The 19875-nt window shown below is 31.1% G+C and overlaps 5 protein-coding genes across 5 annotated transcripts in view; 3 read left to right on the top strand and 2 right to left on the bottom strand.

Moving 5' to 3' along the window:
• Nucleotides 1–1406, top strand: part of LOC108570673 (pre-mRNA-splicing factor SYF1) — a 3684-nt gene extending 2278 nt beyond the window's left edge. Inside the window, exons 9-14 of the mRNA XM_017932565.1 lie at nucleotides 1–154; nucleotides 241–350; nucleotides 426–629; nucleotides 715–934; nucleotides 1024–1170; nucleotides 1314–1406. Of these exons, the coding sequence (XP_017788054.1) occupies nucleotides 1–154; nucleotides 241–350; nucleotides 426–629; nucleotides 715–934; nucleotides 1024–1170; nucleotides 1314–1390 (912 nt within the window). The 3' untranslated portion in view covers nucleotides 1391–1406. The remainder of the gene's footprint in view (nucleotides 155–240; nucleotides 351–425; nucleotides 630–714; nucleotides 935–1023; nucleotides 1171–1313) is intronic.
• Nucleotides 1407–1729: 323 nt separating this feature from the next.
• LOC108570729 (F-box only protein 42) lies at nucleotides 1730–3793 on the bottom strand. Its single transcript, XM_017932632.1, has 7 exons — nucleotides 3670–3793; nucleotides 3238–3581; nucleotides 2991–3148; nucleotides 2781–2911; nucleotides 2555–2694; nucleotides 2352–2488; nucleotides 1730–2278 (listed from the first exon to the last, which is right to left on the bottom strand). Exons 1-7 carry the CDS (start codon nucleotides 3791–3793, stop codon nucleotides 1735–1737), a joined length of 1578 nt encoding a protein of 525 aa, XP_017788121.1. The 3' UTR covers nucleotides 1730–1734.
• Nucleotides 3794–4530: 737 nt separating this feature from the next.
• On the top strand, nucleotides 4531–6617 carry LOC108570762 (KDEL motif-containing protein 1-like). Its single transcript, XM_017932667.1, has 7 exons — nucleotides 4531–4738; nucleotides 4886–5097; nucleotides 5172–5383; nucleotides 5456–5700; nucleotides 5795–6032; nucleotides 6104–6403; nucleotides 6498–6617. The coding sequence occupies exons 1-7, from the start codon at nucleotides 4575–4577 to the stop codon at nucleotides 6615–6617; spliced, it is 1491 nt and encodes a 496-aa protein (XP_017788156.1). The 5' UTR covers nucleotides 4531–4574.
• A 933-nt stretch (nucleotides 6618–7550) lies between these two features.
• On the bottom strand, nucleotides 7551–10255 carry LOC108570711 (basic salivary proline-rich protein 2). Its single transcript, XM_017932610.1, has 6 exons — nucleotides 10135–10255; nucleotides 9847–9923; nucleotides 9700–9781; nucleotides 9411–9621; nucleotides 8094–9289; nucleotides 7551–8009 (listed from the first exon to the last, which is right to left on the bottom strand). Exons 1-6 carry the CDS (start codon nucleotides 10189–10191, stop codon nucleotides 7797–7799), a joined length of 1836 nt encoding a protein of 611 aa, XP_017788099.1. The 5' UTR covers nucleotides 10192–10255; the 3' UTR covers nucleotides 7551–7796.
• An 846-nt stretch (nucleotides 10256–11101) lies between these two features.
• On the top strand, nucleotides 11102–19271 carry LOC108570672 (protein asteroid-like). Its single transcript, XM_017932564.1, has 7 exons — nucleotides 11102–11222; nucleotides 11296–11494; nucleotides 11560–11749; nucleotides 11842–11908; nucleotides 11988–12169; nucleotides 12235–12353; nucleotides 16999–19271. The coding sequence occupies exons 1-7, from the start codon at nucleotides 11208–11210 to the stop codon at nucleotides 19269–19271; spliced, it is 3045 nt and encodes a 1014-aa protein (XP_017788053.1). The 5' UTR covers nucleotides 11102–11207.
• The last annotated feature ends 604 nt before the right edge of the window (nucleotides 19272–19875 follow it).

The following is a 19875-nucleotide window of genomic DNA, read 5'->3' as shown; positions in this document are numbered from 1 at the left end:
AAAGGCATTGCACTCTTTAAATGGCCTAATGTTTATGATATATGGAATACGTACCTTACAAAATTTTTAAAACGTTATGGTGGTACAAAATTAGAACGAACACGAGATTTATTTGAACAATGTTTAGAACATTGTCCACCAAAATACGCTAAAGGTATTTTTGCATACTGTTCAAAATCATTATACATATGTACAATAAAAGCATTATGCCATTACTCATTTATTTTCTTGTTATCGTAGCTTTGTATTTACTATATGCAAAATTAGAAGAAGAGCATGGTTTAGCCAGGCATGCAATGTCTGTATATGAACGAGCAACAAGCGCTGTTCTTCCTGAAGAACGATTTGAGGTATAATATTTAATATAAATGTAATAAATATATTTTATTCAAATTTAGTAACAGTTGATGCATACATTTTTACAGATGTTTAATATTTACATTAAAAAAGCAGCAGATATATATGGTGTACCGAAAACGAGGCAAATATACGAAAAAGCTATTGAAGTACTTAATGAAGATAATACAAGAGAAATGTGTTTGCGATTCGCAGAAATGGAGACGAAGTTAGGAGAAGTTGACAGAGCTCGAGCGATATATGCGCACTGCAGTCAAATTTGTGATCCAAGAGTATGTGATATTATTTGATTGAATAATTTGGGAATAATATTAAGTTGATAATTTCATGTGTACACTTTTTTTATGTTTCACTTAGGTAACATCAAACTTTTGGCAAATATGGAAAGAGTTTGAAGTAAGACATGGCAATGAAGATACTATGCGTGAAATGCTCCGAATTAAACGCAGTGTTCAAGCTATGTACAATACTCAAGTAAATATGATGTCTGCTCAAATGTTAAACAATGCATCAAACCCACCATCTGATGTACCAATAGATGCAATGCGTCTTTTAGATAGTAAAACGCAAAGCACAGGTTTGATTTTTCTATTTATCCTAAGAAAAATAACTTAATTTGCAAAATTAAATGGTTGATCTTACTAAAACAATAATGTAACTCTGTAGATAATGTTACTGCATACAAGGACAGCATTAAATTTGTACGTGGTGTAACAGAAAAAGATGGTAAACCGGAATCCCAAGTGAATAATCCAGACGAAATAGATATTGATATAGACGATGTTAATGATAATGAAGGAGATATAGAGGAAGGTAATATAAAATCTGTAATAACACATTTAAGTTTTTATTACACTTTATCACATTTAATGCGTTTATAAATTGCTTTGGACAGTTTTAATAACAACACACGTGTTTTATATCCTATTTTTTTAAATTTTTGTTTTTACTTTCAGATATACCTGTTGAAAAACAAACTATTCCATCACAAGTATTCGGTAGTTTAAAAGCAATTGAAGGTGAGGATGACTAAGGCATACATAAAGTACAACGCGTGGAAAATATGTAAATAATAAAGTTTACAATAAAATAGTAAGATTTGTAATAACAAGTTGTTTATAAAAATAACACATCACTTCTGGTCATATTTAAACAATTATGTTTTATACACGACTTTTCCTTTCAGAAGAAATAAATCAATATTTTAATGTTATTTATGGTAAGATATTCTCAAAATCTCTTTATATCATTGTTATTATTTTCTAGTTCAAGCAATTTTTGATAAATACTAATTTATGACAGAATCAAAGCCAATGCTAACAAAATGAAAATATCTTTTATCGAACACAGAAACGTATTATTTATTGTTGCAACATATTAAATAACATATCTAGGCGGATTTATAAAATGTAGATCGTTATAAACTTCAGACTCATCCATGTCAGGATGATTTTGTATAGATGTTTGTTCTTTTCGAATGCCTCCAAATACTATTAATTCACCGCGACCAGCTACAAGCGAGTAAAGTATTCTTTCATCAGGGCCTGATTGATCATTGTGCTTTAAAGGAATCCATGAAGCACTGCACTCATCACATAAGACATTCGTAATATCTAACACAAATATAGACAATGTATTTCCTGTTTTCTTTGCAGGTTTTGTCTGTGCTCTTCGCTTTCGAATACTTTCTTCCATTCTACGAAGATATTCTAATTGACGTTGTCGATGGCTGTTAGTACCGTTACGCTTTTCGTTACGAAAAGCGGCCATACTTAAAACATTATCGTTAGATAATGTTAAATTTTTTGTAAAAATAGGAGGATATGACGATGGAGATGAATTTTGTACAGATATTTTTGAAAAAGTTCCATGCCGGCCATTAATGTTTTCATCTCTAACGAATTGAAATACATTTGCTTGTCTAAAAACAAAATACAATTATGGATTTATGTAAATTTATAATTTATATTAGGAAAAAACGTAGATACTCGAACCTTCCATGTAAAGGAGATGAATCACTTGTTCTTGGTGGTGCTGTCCTTTGACAAGTGACCTTCTTTAGTGATATACTCATATCATTCGGTTTATTCTGACATTTATTTATACTAAGAACGATAACATAGTTTCCCACCTATTAAGTTAAAGTACAAATAAGTAATACAAAGTATTGTAAATTGATAATATTTTCAGTCATTACCTTACAAGCTTGGTGACACCAAATACGTGTTGGTGCCCATTCTGTATTGTGCATGTTTACTTTTCTCCATGTCCATGCTGCACCTTCCATTGTTAACAACCAAGCATCATTCATAGCAACATTGGGTCCAGTACACCCTCCTAATTGTTGAAATATTTAAATTTATTTACTCTTTATTTACTTTGCTTCTTTATAATATAGTAGATATCATGTACAAAATTCTTACCTAATACAAGAAGATGTTTATCTCCAAGTTCTATCTGAGATTGACCATAACGTGGTTGTGGCTTCAAGTTTGAAGTGGCCTGTTTGTGCCAACTATATGAATCCAGATTCAAACACCATATGTCATTGGATCTGCCTCAAAATAATATCTTGTTGTTACGAAATCAAATTAAAATAGTTAGGTAACATTCAGCATCTTCAAATGTGTTACCTGTATCCATTACATATACCACCAAAAACAATCATGTAGTTTTTGTGGATTGATGCAGAATGTGCAGAAGTGGGTGGAGGTGTTTCCAAGGTATTTATAGCAATCCATTTATTGGATTCTATAGAATATACATGTAATTCATTGAATAATTTCCATCGCTGAAAATATTCACAAGAACAATAATAAAGCTATTTTTATTTAAATAAATATTTTTATTCTCATTAGTCATAATATTAAATTTATTTACTGGATGTAAAGGATGTGGTGATGGATGAGACCATCCACCAAATAAAATGAAGCTTTTCTTGTAATATAACATTGTAGCAGAAGCTTTAGGAGATGGATAACTTCCCATAGTGATTAATCTAACCCATGCTCTTGTATCTAGATCTAATCTCCATAAGTCATTAAATGCTGTACATGTAGCAGTACATCCACCAAAAACATACATAGAGTTTTCATATATGCAAGCAGAATGTGAATGTCTCTTTGCAATTATGGGCATCCAATGTGTAGATGGCCATGGATTCCAAAGTAACGATCCATAAGCCACAGATTTATGAAAATGTGCTTTATTATGTTGGATTACATCTGTAACAAGAATAGGATTTTGTTATTTCTTATGAATATATTTACAAATAAAGATTGAATACATCCAAAGTAAAGAAATTATATATACTTTTGGTAGCACGGAACCATCTTTTGGATACAAGTTTACATTCTTGAAGATCTTTATATGGTGGAATTAGACTTAAAATATATTCCAATAAGACATCTGGTAAATCGTCAATTTTACACTCCATTTTCCGCTAAATGTTCATTAAAAGTATTCTATCGATAAAATACTATACTATTTCCAAATTTTTTTAAGTTTCGAGCCGAAATAAAGCTGTTATTATCCCAAGCAGTTGAAAATTATATTTCTTTATCACTTTTCAGTGATTCCACAGATCTGAGAGATTCCCACCTGAGAATAGAAAGGATTTTCTGTGCAACAAATTCGGCATGCCTCCATCGTATAACAGATATTTACGTTTCTATCATGCATTTTAGTCAATCAGTTTTTTCATAAATTACAAGCTACATAGGATAATCGCTACGTTTTTCATAAACAGAGATAACCTAGGAGTAAAAAGTATACGCGAACTACAACATAATGGTAGAGATGCATCTCTACATGTTGACTATCATGAAGTGGCCACCGTTTGACAGCAGTAAAAAAATCCTTGAAACACATTTCTTTTTTTTTATTGCAATACTTGAGAATTTCATTTTATAATAAACTTTAAGAATAATTATTTTTCGTATCGATTCATACTTATATGTGACAAAATATTTCTATATAAATGAACACATAATTGATAATCCAATCAACATCAGGTTCCTGTTAGTTACTGTTAGCAAACGTACTTGATGTGAAAACAATTAAGAAACTGGTAAAATGATATTATAGTTAAATTTTTTAAAAATATTAACAGTACCAACGAATTTTTGTACACGGAAGAATTATATTTACAACGTATTTGCAGTGTAGCCGCTGCTTGGCATAACTACTTATACAAAGATCAACTATTATTAACAAAAATGATATTTATATCGATTTTGTTGTTGCTTTTTTGTCAAGAAATAAAAAATCTTGAAATAGATCCATCAAAAACAATAATTTGGGGTCCAGGATTAAAACCCGACAAAGCAACAATGCGAGCAAGATATATTTTTTTACAGCTTACTGATTTACAAGGAAAAAAGTATGTTTTTCTTGCCTCATAAATATAGATCTTTATGTTTTAAAATTTTTGTTTATTACAGAAATTATATTTTGTTTTATGCACTTATTATCTGCAACTGTGTATATAGCTTACATTTATTTTAAAATTTTTTAAAATATTTTTAAGCTTAACAGAATCACCTGGGAAAGACATAATAAATGTTTCCATACAAGGTCAAACTTCAATGGGAAATGCATGCCATGTATGGACTCAAATTTTAGATTGTAAGGATGGAAGCTTTATTGTCAGATATAAATTACATAATACATGTTTCAATATAAAATTAAAAATAAAAATGAAGCATCATAATTTACCTATCTTATCAATAGAATCTAAAGGTATTAAATCTGTTATCTATTACATGAATTTTTATATTTTCTATGTAATATAAAAAATATAATTGAATTTTTAGGACCTGTTTATGAAGAAGAATGTTATTGCCCAAATCCTTCTATTAATAAGTGGTTAGAAGATTTGGAATGTTCTAAGAATTATATTCAAATACATAAAGATCTTGCAATTTTTGCAAGTGTAGACTTTAATAAAATACGTCAAAGTATTATAAAAGCATATGATCGACCAGGGAGTGTTAGCCTATGTCATTATGTAGTTAAATCTAACAAAGTAAGTAACACTGCATCCTGTAAATGTGAAATTAATTTAAAAGTATATTTGAATTAAACTAGATGAAATAAGATTTTTAGGAAATGTTATGGCCGGCACGTAGGCTTCAAAATATTCATGGATTCCATCCTATTATCTATTACTCGCAAAGTTGTTTTGCCAGATATTGAATTCTTTGTAAATTTGGGAGATTGGCCACTTGTTCCAAAAGGGGGTAAAATTTATCCAATTTTTTCTTGGTGTGGTTCTTATGATACAAAAGATATTGTTATGCCTACCTATGACATCACGGTATCATCATTAGAAGCAATGGGAAGGTAGTAATTTTATTATATATCAAGTAATTGTTTTAGCAAATTTATATATGTATATTAAACATTTATACATTTGCTGGTATTATACACAAAACAGGGTAATGTTAGATATACTATCTGTACAAGGTAATACTGATACACTATGGGAAGAAAAAATAGAAAAAGTGTTTTGGCGCGGTCGTGATTCCTGTAGAGAAAGACTAGATTTAATTGATATTTCAAGGAAATATCCTGATTTATTTAATGTTTCAATTACGAATTTCTTCTTCTTTGAAAATGAAACGGATAAATATGGTCCTGGGCAAAGCCATATATCTTTCTTTAATTTTTTTAAGGTAAAATGAGCATATATACAAATCGTAAATTATTATTATAGAAAAAATACAAAATTTTAACATTTACATAGTACAAATATCAGTTAAACATCGATGGTTCAGTAGCTGCGTATCGATTCCCATACTTACTTGCTGGAGATGCCATGGTATTGAAACAAGAATCAAAATACTATGAATTTTTTTATAACGATCTTGTACCTGGAAAACACTATGTGCCTGTGAAAAATGATTTATCAGATCTTGTTGAAAAAATCATATGGGCTAAGGAAAATGACAAGGAAGCATTACAAATTGCCAAATCCGCTAGACAATTTGCAAGAGATAATTTATTACCTCATGATGTGTTGTGCTATCATGTAGCTTTGTTTCATGTAAGAAATACTAACTAAAATTATACAGATTCAACTCCATTTATTTTTTCTTTTTACATATACGGTATAGAATAACATATTTTCTACATTTCAGGAATGGAGTAAACGCTTAAAGAGCAAAGTTAAGGTACTAGATAACATGGAAGAAGTGCTGCAACCTAAGCATTCTTGTAAATGTTATAATGATGATGTAAAACTTAAAGAGGAGCTTTAATTTTAAGTAAAAATAATAGTATAGATGCAATTCATTTTTTTACTCTACTATTATATAAAAATAACGTATATTAGTTAAATTTTCATAAACATAATACAAAAAAAGAAAAGGGGATTTTAAAATATCCAAGTTACTCTAATGTTAAAAAGCTCCACTTTAAATTCTACGTTTTGAAAATATATTTCCTTATCAGATCCTTTTCTATTTTTAATCACCCATATTTAATATTCAGATGATTGATATTATAAGATAAAAAAGAAAAAGTACGTTTGTGATAAAAAACAGTCTTCCTTAAATAGAATAGACAGAAAATAAAGGTTGTAGACGATAATTTTTAAATATAAAGTAATAAAAACTGATAATGTAAAAGTTTAAAAATATATATATAAAAAACAGAAATTTTCTGATAAATTAAAAGAATTTTTGAAGGAAAAGATAAGAATCAATGTGTAAATTCATAAACTTTTTAATGACAATCAAGAAAATATAAAATTAGATAAGTAAATATAAAATTAATTCTAAGGCAAACGTGTATTCTGGAAGCTGTAAATAGGTAGATACATATTGTACCATGTTTCTTACATTTTATCTCAGTATGACAGATATGTTTATGCTGCATTGTGCACACCGAGATTTTCAAGCTGCACACGTTGCTAAGTGCTGTATAAGCTTGTGTGTATGTCAGAATTAAATAATCAAGATTTACAAATTTGCTAACATACAAAATAATATTACACAGAAATCACCGTATATATGAATATGGAATATGAATGTACGAAACTTTGATGTTACATTAAATGATTTGTAGCAATATTTTAATGATCAAAATATTCCTTCTACAAAATGAAACTTCAAAGATCAGTCTTTGAAGTTTACAAACACATTAAAACACGTACACAATAAATTCTCTTTGCATCGAAGTATAATCCGCGTATTTTGTTTGGAAAGATTAACACTATTAAGATCATTTTAAATAATTTTTCATTACGATTGTAATGAAAATGTAGCAGCACCTTTCCTTAGTAATATATATTTTCTATTATTTGCCTCATTACGTAACACTGGACGATACGCTATTATGAATTAAATTAAAGTTTTATATGTCATTTGTTCCAAGTTCGTAGTTAAATCATTTTTATATTAGTATGAATATTGTACGAATTTACATTAATATATACTCTATTGTGGAGGCGGTTGATATCCGTAACCCCCATACTGATTTGGTGGTGGAGGTCCCTGAGGTCCTGGCGGTGGAGGCATATGACCACCTGGTGGTCGTGGGGGGTATTGGGGATATCCTTGACCTGCTGGACCTGGTGGTGGATAACTCTGTGGAGGATATTGTGGATGTCCATAATGTTGACCACCTTGGGGTGGGTGGGGAGTGTACACCTACAGTTTAATATAATTTCTATTAGGTACAACATATATTTAAAATAATTTAAAAGATATGTAATATGTTTTAATAAATAATACCTGTGGTTGTCCACCTGGTGTCGGTGGTACGTATGTCTGTGTAGTAGCCGGACCATATCCGGGTTGTGGTTGTGGTCCTGGGGGTGGAGCAGGACCCTGTGGGGGTCCTGAAGGTGGTTGAAATCCACTTGGAGCAGGACTTTGAGATTGTTGCTGTTGTGACTGTGGTGGTGTCTGAGATTGTTGTTGAGATTGTTGAGGTTGATGTGGAGATTGATGTGTAGGAGGTTGATGAGTTGACTGATGAGAAGGCTGATGAGGTGGTTGATGAGGAGCATGAGGCGGTTGATGTGGAGATTGATGCGGTGGTTGATGTGGTGGATGCGATGTTGGATGTGGTGTTTGGTGCACAGGGTATCCAGATGGAGCAGGGCCTGGAGGAGCGTAACTTCCGCCCTGTGAAGTAGGTGGTGGACCACTGCTTGGTGGATAAGTTTGAGTTGAAGCAGATGGTGTACTTGTTGGTTGGCTACTTTGAGCATAAGTGTTTACTCCACTTGCGGAGGCAGTACTAAATGGTGGAGACGTAGAAGCTGGACCATACTGTGTTGCGCCTGGACCAGGGCTCGGTTGATTACCGTAAGTGGGTTGGGGACCGGTATTTTGTTGAGATCCAGGTTGAGGAGGTTGAGCACTAGATGTAGGGGGAGCTGGATAATTTTGAGGTGGAACATTATTTGCATATGCTTGAGAAGAAGGGGGAGGATAATTTCCTGGTTGACCTCCTCCATATGCATTTTGAGGTGGAGCTTGGGATGGAGGTTGTTGATAATTAGGTTGTGGGCTAGGACTGCCATATTGTCCAGGTTGTTGTTGTTGTCCACTTGATGGAAAGTTTTGTTGAGAAGGATTAGAAGGAGGGTAACCTTGTTGATTTGGTGGTGGTGGACCATATCCTGTAGGAGGTTGTGTTGTTCCTGGTGGTGGATATCCACCAGGTTGAGGACCATAACTGTTCACAGTAGTTGGTGGACCATAATTTGGTTGTGATGATGCGCTATATCCCTGTTGCTGAGAAGTATTTGGTGGCCCATATTGATTTGGTTGTCCTGGAGTATATGTAGATCCCTGTGGCCCTTGGTAATTTGAGCCAGGATTTTGATTGGCATATTGAGCAGGGTAACCTTGTTGAGAAGGTTGTTGAGGATATCCTTGTGGTCCTCTATACTGTTGTGGTCCAGGTGCAGTAGGTGGTCCTTTAAAATAATAAAATATTAAAAATAAATTAAGACATAACATCCATGAGAGCAACCACCCATTCATTAAAAAATTAATTAAAATATAACATTCTATTATAACAGCTAGAATATAACATACTATTTATAGCAGGTCCTTGTCCAGGCATAACTGGACCACGATATCCACCTTGTGATATTGGCTGTCCTTGACTAAAGCTTGACATTGGCAATGTTGGTTGAGTATTTGGTGGCATGTCTCCTCCAGGTCCACCTGATCCAGTGGGAGCATTTGGAAGGCCTTGTGGATTCATCATAGCATGTTGAGGACCATTAGGAATTCCTTGTGGAGGCTTATTGTAGACATAGACATAATATTAAAATATTTTCAACTTAAATTATACATACTAGCATTTTTTAATATTCTTTACCGGTAATAATGCTTGTATATTCTGATTTGCATCAGCAATAGATGCCAAATAAACCAGATTGCGATGTAGCATCTGCTGGTACCTAAACAAAATTATATAAGTGCACTGATAAAACTTATAAATATTTTGGAGATAAGATTCACTTACTGTATACATTCTTGTGGTTTTCCTTTATTCTGATACTCTTGTATTGTTTGTATAAGCTGACTATTTTCATCAAGCATCTATACAAACATATTCATTCATATAAATCATGAATGTATGAACATTATAAAATAATGATATAAATTATGTCTTTACAATATATTATTAATAATGCACTTCAATTTTTCTTATGAAACATTATCATGTTAAATATTACAAAACTATGAAATAACAATATATGCAGAAAATTAGATCAGTACAGTATTAACAATAATACGTAATAGTCGTTACCTTCTGTATTTGGGCAGGATTCGGCGGCCTGCCGCGTTGAGCAAAGGTCACAGACATATTTTCAGATAGCTTATAAATTATAAAGAAATTACAGTAGTTGCAATTTAATTTCACTTTTGATTCTTTTCATATGATATACGAGTTAAAAGTTTCTTGCTCCAAATTGTTATACTCATTTGAAACTTTAAGACTTCGTTACAGTAGTAGTTGCCCACATTGCTGCACCATACCTTCAACAGCCAAAAAGAAATCACCTTAGCACGGCTCTTTTTTCCAAAACAAAAATATTAACAGGTTTTTTTTTAACCAAGATGATCCTTTACCGAACAAAAGTTCTAAATATAGCAAATCGCCGCTAGCGATTGCTTTGCAAAATTTTCTAGTTTTACAAATAAGAGATGGTGGCTATCCATTTCTAAAATAGAAAGCTTGGGAAAAGAGCGTACCGTGTGGCAAATGCGCGAACTATTGTGGCAAAATATACGCAATGATACGGTAGTAAAAACTCAAAATCCGTTACTTACTGGTACATACTAGTGAAGATTCAAATATACATAATGCATTGATGAAAAAAAATCTTTAATGAAAACCCTGAAAAAATTGTACTTACATTGATAAATACAAATATTAATTGTAGAATTCATAAGAAAATTAGCGATTACAAGTTTCTGTCCCTTACTAAATAGGAATTTCACGACGTTGTTACTACGTAAATTAATAGAGGCAGCGCTTTAATCATTTTTGTTGAAAGTATATTTAATATTCAAATTTAAACACTGAAAGAACATTATCCGTTTTCTATTTAATACGAACGTAAATAACTTATTCCCTATTCAATAAATGCAATCTCCTTTTAATTATTTTCTTCAATATTCAGTTAAATGATCTTACAAAACTACTATGTATACTTAATATTTATATCAATGTATTTAAGAACATTCGCTTCATTTAAAAGCCTTCTGCAATCTTATCGTATCATGGAAAACGTAACCTTAAAGGAGTGAAGATAAATTTATCTTATTTACAATATAAAGAAATTAATTCTTCGTTAATTCTTCGTCAGGCATATCAAAATGACTACAGCAAAGGTAAATTATAGACGTAATAATAAACGTAAAATACTGTTGTAATCGTAATAATGTGTACTTCTTACAATTTTAGATTGAATTTGCGGTGAACATGACTTGTCAAAAATGCGTCGATTCGGTACGAAACAGTTTAACCGGCATAAATGGAATTGAAAGTATCGACATATCGTTGGAAAAAGGAAATGTTGTGATTGAAACAAATTTACCATATTCTATAATTCAAGAAAAAATTGAACAGTCTGGAAGACAAGCTGTTTTAAAAGGATATGGAAGTAATAATCAAATAAAATAGCGTAGTACTATTTTTTGTAAAATTGGTTAATTATTTGTATTTTAGATCATTCTAGTGCTGTTGCAATGTTAGGAGGAAATTCAGGATATAGTGTGGATAATAAAGTAATGGGTGTAATAAGATTTGCACAAACACCTGATGGTTGTCTTATAGATGGAACAGTTGATGGTTTAACACCTGGAAAACATGGTATGCACATACACGAATGTGGTGATATTTCTCAAGGATGTGATAGGTAGGCATACACACATATGTATCTTTTTATCTTCAAAATTTTTACTTCTTTTCATATTCTTTTATTTTAATTATCCTATATCACATTTTTAGTGTTGGAGATCATTTTAATCCAAATTACACAATACATGGTGGACCTGAAGATGATGTATTTAAACGGGTATACATTAAGATTTAATATTACTAAAAAATCTGTCATTAATTATCTTTAGATAAAAAGCATTGCATCATTATTATAGCATGTTGGAGATCTTGGAAATATAATGGTAAATGACTCTGGTAGAGCTACTTTTAGAATCATTGATAAACTTGTAAAGATACCTGATATAATTGGAAGATCTTTAGTAATAACAGAAAAGCCAGATGATTTGGGAAGGGGAGATAATTTAATTTCTAAGATAGATGGAAATAGTGGAAATAGGTAAATCATACAATCTATTTGTATAATGATTTTAATATTTAAAATTTATGTTATATTTTTTATAGATTAGCTTGTGGCATAATTGCTCGTTCATCAAGTTTATTTCAAAATACAAAAAAGATATGTGCTTGTGATGGACTTACATTATGGGATGAAAGGGATAAAGCACTTTCAAATAAACAAAGTACTGGTAATATTACTGTAACAAGTAACAACTGTACATTATTCTAAATTTGTTAATAATTATATAGAATATAGAATGTTGAAATTTAGTAAATAGTAATTATAAATTAATAATTTATAAATTTGAAATATTTCCTTGTTGCAATGTATTTTCTGCTTATGTAAATTGTGATTATATAATGCCTGTTTGATATGTATAATAATTTTATTTGCTTATATATAACTTTTATAAAGCATTAAATTTTTAGTTTGCTTGTAATTTATGACCTACTTATATTATTATTTAATTAGCTAAGGGATAACACTTAATGGAATTCATTATTTTTCATTTTTTTTCAGCAAAACTATAAATTACATTTATAGAGACTACAAAACGGGTTTTACAAAATAAAATGAATCATTCCACTAAAATGTATATGTGATACAAAAACACAAAATGCTTGATATTTTCTGTAATATATAGAATTGACATTAAGTTTTAATCTTAATATCTGGTCAAGATAAATTATTCTATTTTTAATGTATATAAAAATAAAGGATACATTAGTCTAATAAAATTATAATTTATATCTACTATAAACAATTAAAAATTAAAATTAATTTCATTCACAATTCGTTTATTTCTGGTCCCAAGTCTGTTTTATTTATATACACGTAATATAAATAATTATATTCTACGAATAAAGAGAGACAAGGTTAGTACTAGAGTAATGAGTTAGACAAGGAAAGAAATACGGGTAGACAAGGAAAGATATATGGGTAGACAAGGATAGCACCAATGTAATGTGTTAGACAAGGAAAGATATACGGATAAACAAGGATAGCACTAGAGAAACGCGTTAAACAAGGAAAGATATACGAGTAGCAAGGATAGCACTCGTGTAATGTGTCAGACAAGGAAAGATATAGTGTTAGACAAGGACAGAAAAATTGGCGGGAAAGACTAGCACCATCTAGCGTCAGGTGACGAGAACTACGATTTCTTAATAGGATAACAGAATATAAACAGAGGTATTAGACAAGGATAGCAATAGTGTGCGACAAGGATAGAGAGAAAACGCTTCCTATTGGCCAGCGGGCCGCCGAGCTCCGCGTATCGAGCCCCAGATTAAGTCGATCGATGAAAAATCATTAATAACTCAATAATTAGGATGATTTTGTGAACTTTTAGGATTGAAGAATGAAGCATGGACCTTCAGCAACTTTCACGTATAGTTTTTAATGCTCTAAACCATTCCAATAATTAGTTATTAACAATTTTAGTACGTGATGTCGGGAACGATACCGCATACCGTCAAGCATCTTCACGGTTTTTCAATAATTTCACAGCTTTCTACTAAATTCTCGTGCAACTAACTATACGCATCTGAAAGGCAACTCCTTTGGCTACATTCTCGTATAATTTTTATTAACATATTCGCTTTAGTTTAGGAGTTATTAAACATTATATGGGAGCGTCACCTATTCATCGTACTCGAGTGTACCCAACCGTTGTAAACAATTGGTAATATCTAATAAACCACACCACTGATGGCTACCAAACTAATTGAAGAATATAGATAAAAGTCCGTTCTACATTCTGCATGCCTTAAAGTGTATAATTAGTCACTCATTTCTATTGAAATAACGAAAATATGTTACTACTGAATGCGACTTATATAATCGAGTGTAACACCTTCACGGTTTTTTAATAATTTCATAGTTTTCCACTAAATTCGCGTGCAACTAACTATACGCATCTGAAAGGCAACTCCTTTGGCTACATTCTCGTATAATTTTTATTAACATATTCGCTTTAGTTTAGGAGTTATTAAACATTATATGGGAGCGTCACCTATTCATCGTACTCGAGTGTACCCAACCGTTGTAAACAATTGGTAATATCTAATAAACCACACCACTGATGGCTACCAAACTAATTGAAGAATATAGATAAAAGTCCGTTCTACATTCTGCATGCCTTAAAGTGTATAATTAGTCACTCATTTCTATTGAAATAACGAAAATATGTTACTACTGAATGCGACTTATATAATCGAGTGTAACACCTTCACGGTTTTTTAATAATTTCATAGTTTTCCACTAAATTCGCGTGCAACTAACTATACGCATCTGAAAGGCAACTCCTTTGGCTACATTCTCGTATAATTTTTATTAACATATTCGCTTTAGTTTAGGAGTTATTAAACATTATATGGGAGCGTCACCTATTCATCGTACTCGAGTGTACCCAACCGTTGTAAACAATTGGTAATATCTAATAAACCACACCACTGATGGCTACCAAACTAATTGAAGAATATAGATAAAAGTCCGTTCTACATTCTGCATGCCTTAAAGTGTATAATTAGTCACTCATTTCTATTGAAATAACGAAAATATGTTACTACTGAATGCGACTTATATAATCGAGTGTAACACCTTCACGGTTTTTCAATAATTTCGTAGTTTTTCACTAAATTCGCGTGCAACTAGCTATACGCATCTGAAAGGCAACACCTTTGGCTAAATTCTCGTATAATTTTTATTAACATATTCGCTTTAGTTTAGGAGTTATTAAACATTATATGGGAGCGTCACCTATTCATCGTACTCGAGTATACCGGACTGTTATAAACAATTACTAATATCTAATAAACTACATCACTTATGGCTACCAAAATTATTGTAGAATATAGTAAAATGTCTATTCTACATTCTTCATGCTTGAAAGTACAAAATTAATCATGTTTATTCATGCAAATAATGAAAATGTGTGACGCCTGAATACGACGAATGTAGTACTTACCCAAATAATGTTTAATATCTTGCACATTACGACAGATATGTTAATGAAAATGTACCGAGAAAGTAGGTAAAGGAATAGCCTTTCGAATGCATGTATGAAAGTGCATAAATTATTTGTATAAAGCTACGAAATTAATGAAAACCCTGAATGGTGTGCGGTATCGCTGGCAACACTCTGCACAATAATTGTTAATAATTCATTACTGAAAGAAGCTAGGGTCTTCAAACCTATATGAGAAAGTTGCTGAAGGTTCATACTTTATTCTTTCATTCTAAAAGTTCACAAAATTATCGTAATTATTAAGTTATTAATGAAAATGACGGAAATGTTTTACGTTTGAATGCGACGAATGTAATACTTACCCAAATAATGTTTAATATCTTGCACATTACGACAGATATGTTAATGAAAATGTAACGAGAAAGTAGGTAAAGGAATAGCCTTTCGAACGCATGTATAAAAGTGCGTGAATTATTTGTATAAAGCTACAAAATTAATGAAAAACCAGTACGGTGTGCAGTACCGCCACCGACTCTCCGCAGAGTAATTGTTAATAACTAATTATTGGAATGGTTTAGAGCATTAAAAACTATACGTGAAAGTTGCTGAAGGTCCATGCTTCATTCTTCAATCCTAAAAGTTCACAAAATCATCCTAATTATTGAGTTATTAATGATTTTTCATCCATCGACTTAATCTGTGGCTCGATACGCGGAGCTCGGCGGCCCGCTGGCCAATAGGAAGCGTTTTCTCTCTATCCTTGTCGCACACTAGTGCTATCCTTGTCTAATACCTCTGTTTATATTCTGTTATCCTATTAAGAAATCGTAGTTCTCGTCACCTGACGCTAGATGGTGCTAGTCTTTCCCGCCAATTTTTCTGTCCTTGTTTAACACATTTCACGAACGCTATCTTTGTCTGCCCCTATTCTTTTCCTAATGTTATCCTTATCTACTGCTATTCGTTTCTTTGTCTCTCTTCGTTATTACTATGCTTGTCATCCTTATTAGATTTATTTTATCCCTGTTATTATTACTTCAATTGATATTTATAAGCAATTTTTAATTGATTTAACAATACCAGTAATGTGGATAGTAAAATATAATTTCTGGTTTATTTTAAAGAATGTTATAGAATAATTAATGTTTTCTGTTAAATAACAATTTAGATGGTACTTTATAATTATTGAAAGTCTTAAATCAAATTATTGTATGCTTTAACTTAATAAATCTGCTTAATATATTAATTTTGCATTAAATTAACCATTGCATTCAGTAAGTAAGTCAGAAATTGTTTATAACTCTTATTAAAAATTTAAAAAATTAATGTTCTTTTGTATGAATTACAGATGGACCTTCCAGGACACCATGGAAATGGAGGAAAGGACGTCAACATTAGGAAAAATGAAGATATGTAATTATTTATCAAAAAATCAATTATTTATTGTAAAATTATTGTACAATATGTATTTTACGAAAGGTTAAATTTTCAGGTATTCGTTTTTGATTTACAGGCCACATCCATTTCTTTTCGCGAAACACTCATTCTTTAAACTATATTCCGTTACAAGATTAAATAAACTATATAAGTTCGAGAAACTAGAAAAACTTCGAAAATGGCGCGAAAACAGCGTCAAGAATATAGAATAAACATTTCTTTTGTTTCCGCTTAATTGCTGGGACATGAGTGCTTCTTATTTGATCAAGCTGTACACAAAAAAAGTTCTTTAAATATATTGTGATAAATATAACCTTTAATACGTAATACGTTCATTTGTGATACTAAATACAAAAAGGTAGTGTAAGGAAATTCATAATGGGAATACCAGGATTAACCAGCTACATAAACAATCGCTCAGATCGCTATTTAGAGTATTATGAATTATGCGATTCATATCTAGTAATTGATGGGAATAGTATTGCCTGTCTACTACACAATTTACATGCAAAATGTAATTGTGCATTTGGTGGTGATTACGATAATGTTGCACAGTGTGTATCAGACTTTTTTGATGATTTGTTAAAGTGTAACGTGACACCATTAGTTCTAATGGATGGCGGCATTGAGAATAAAAAATTGAAAACTATTATAAATAGAACTAAAGAAAAGATCCGTATAGCATCATGTTTTTGTCCACTTAGTCAACAGAAAATGTCATTTTTCCCTCTATTTTTAATGGAAGTTTTTAAGGATGTTATGGTCGAAAAGAATATTCGATATGTGCAATGTTTATTTGAAGCTGATAGTGATATAGCTGCAGTAGCAAGAATCTTGAATTGTCCCGTACTCAGCTATGATTCAGACTTTTATATATATGGAACATTATACATACCATTTAATACATTAGACAATTATATAACTAAAAGTTCTACTGGGAAAGGTTATGTGAAACGTTGTAAAATTTATAGAGTTGAACATCTGCTAAGTTCTTTTAAGGGATTCAATCAGTCAATGTTGCCATTGGTTGCAATATTATTAGGTAATGACTATGTGAAACGTGGTACATTCAGGAACTTTTTTCGTCATTTGAAGTTAAAAGGAGCATCAAGAAAAAGGCATAATCTTAGACAACGTCGTATTGAAGCAACTTTTACCTGGTTGAGTAATTATACTTTAGACAAAGCTATCATTGGAATTCTGAGTAGATTAGCTAAACCCATACGACAAAGAATGTTGGATCTAATAGAAACTAATATAAATGGTTATACAAATGTGTCTGCTGAAGTACTTGTTCCATTAGGTTTACCAAAAGACTATGTTGCTAGAGTAAATACACATCATTTGAATAGAATTTTCAAATTTGATGGAGATATTAATACTTTGACATATATAGAAGAAACTCATGGAGAAGAAGATAATGAAACAAGTGAAGAAGAAGGAGAAGAAGGAGAAGAAGATGAAACTGAAATTATAAATACATTAGATGACTCTGAATCTATGTTTGAAAATGCAGCTGTAAGCAATTTACCTGTGTGGTTTGTAAATGATTTTTTTATGGCAAAATATCCAGGATATTTTATAGACTTGATACTTCGGTGTTTATATATTTGTCCTATACAAGTGGAGGATTATTGTTATCCTTCAAGCATTGTAATTAGCTTAAAAATTATTAGTGTTATATTTGGAATTTTAAAGTCAGGAATAAATGACAGAGTACACTATCTGAAATATATGATTAGGGGTCAGAATAAAAAAATTATATGTCGTGAATTAGAAGGCATGGAGACCATATTTTCATATAAACTTCCTTCTTTATTTAATCTTAAAGAAGTTCCATTAATCATTCGAAGAGAGATTTTAGATAATACTTTAGGAATTGCAAATATGAATTGGATAAATGACCTTCCACCAGAATGGATGTTATATGTTGGATGCATTAAGTATTGGATAGAACAATCAGAACCACCTATATCATACAAATATTATATATATTCTATATTTGTTTGTATGTTATTTAGTAAAATAGATCTCAAAATTCGAAGACACAGAAATATGTACAATTTTCAAAATAAATATGGTAAAATAATTCAAGGTATAGAGATAAGAAGAAAAGCAACTAACTATAAGCCACAATATGTAATTAATGGCACAATCACTGAAGCTTGTAATGCACTTGATCGTGATGATTGTTTATTAGCAGCACCATTTTTTATTTCTCATTTTGAAATGGATAAAAAATTGTACACAAATCCCAAAAAGTATAATAGATCTATAGTTCATGCATTTGCAGAATTTCAAAGTTGTTTAAGATACAGTATGAATTTGAATGCACTTTTAGGATATCCTTATCCACAAACTAAAGTTGCTAATTTGTTTAATGGTACTTTATTGTATAATCTGAGCAATAATTTTAAGATACGCTATGACATTGAAGGATATATAAATATTATTTTTCGTCAGTCTCCAAGCCTCTTAAGATTGTTTCATACAATATTGTTAAAGGGAAGAACAATGTTTTCATTATTACTTCAAAATGAGACCAATCACTGTAGAAAACAAAAAGTAAGATCTAAGAATTCAAAATTTAATAAACATTCAGCTGAAAGTGATGCTGAATATTTTAGTGCTGAGGAAAATTTACATGAACCAATATTTTATGATGCAAATAATCCTTTTTCTTTATTGACTTGAACATAACACTTAAATGTATGTACTAAATGTGCTATTTATCATTTATTATAATAGTCTGCAACATTTTATATTTTTGATTTTTTCTTTACTATAGAACACTTTCCATTTTGATTTCTAACTTGTGAAGCAGAGACTTTATGGTACTGAAAAAATTTTCGAAGAATTGTAATAGCTACTAAAAAAGTTCAAAGGACATGTAGTGAAACTTGCAATTACATTTTTATACATCTCCCAAAATGCAGTAAATGCTGTTTTAAGTGCATTTGCTTCTTCTCTCAAAGTAGGTAAATAATATGCATCTTCTCCGCGTTTTAGTATTAAACCAACACGAACAGCACAATCTAATTTTTTGTTTAATTCTTCGCTCAATTCTTTCGCATCTTTTGCAATTGGGTAGGAACGACGTAGATATTCGCTAATAAGATTCGAGCTGACATAAACCCTTCGTAGTTGCAATCTTTTTACCGCTTCACGTACCATCTGTGGTGTTATAGAAATATGACCACCTAATTGGTTTTTAAACAATGAAATAATTATTTGATTATGTATATTTCGTAACTTTTACTACAGATGATCATAATAGTATTTACGACTTTGAGATGTG

The sequence above is a fragment of the Habropoda laboriosa genome, unplaced genomic scaffold, assembly GCF_001263275.1.
Source record: "Habropoda laboriosa isolate 0110345459 unplaced genomic scaffold, ASM126327v1 scaffold87, whole genome shotgun sequence".
NCBI lineage: Eukaryota > Metazoa > Arthropoda > Insecta > Hymenoptera > Apidae > Habropoda > Habropoda laboriosa.
The sequence above is the reverse complement of the archived record's forward strand: the minus strand, read 5'-3'. Positions and strand labels throughout refer to the sequence as shown.

Bases quoted from the DNA above. Each gene is read 5' to 3' on its own strand.
- LOC108570729 (XM_017932632.1), bottom strand. From the start codon at position 3,793: ATGGAGTGTAAAATTGACGATTTACCAGATGTCTTATTGGAATATATT. The intron at 2,489-2,554 runs GTAATGACTGAA...TTAACTTAATAG, and splicing joins GGTGTCACCAAGCTTGTAAG to GTGGGAAACTATGTTATCGT. The intron at 2,279-2,351 runs GTTCGAGTATCT...TTTTGTTTTTAG, and splicing joins TCATCTCCTTTACATGGAAG to ACAAGCAAATGTATTTCAAT.
- LOC108570762 (XM_017932667.1), top strand. From the start codon at position 4,575: ATGATATTTATATCGATTTTGTTGTTGCTTTTTTGTCAAGAAATAAAA. The intron at 5,098-5,171 runs GTATTAAATCTG...TTGAATTTTTAG, and splicing joins CTTATCAATAGAATCTAAAG to GACCTGTTTATGAAGAAGAA. The intron at 5,384-5,455 runs GTAAGTAACACT...AGATGAAATAAG, and splicing joins ATGTAGTTAAATCTAACAAA to ATTTTTAGGAAATGTTATGG.
- LOC108570711 (XM_017932610.1), bottom strand. From the start codon at position 10,191: ATGTCTGTGACCTTTGCTCAACGCGGCAGGCCGCCGAATCCTGCCCAA. The intron at 9,782-9,846 runs GTAAGTGAATCT...AATTTTGTTTAG, and splicing joins AAACCACAAGAATGTATACA to GTACCAGCAGATGCTACATC. The intron at 8,010-8,093 runs GTATTATTTATT...ATTAAACTGTAG, and splicing joins CACCAGGTGGACAACCACAG to GTGTACACTCCCCACCCACC.
- LOC108570672 (XM_017932564.1), top strand. The intron at 12,170-12,234 runs GTAAATCATACA...TATTTTTTATAG, and splicing joins GATGGAAATAGTGGAAATAG to ATTAGCTTGTGGCATAATTG. The intron at 12,354-16,998 runs GTACTGGTAATA...ACAATCGCTCAG, and splicing joins AGCACTTTCAAATAAACAAA to ATCGCTATTTAGAGTATTAT.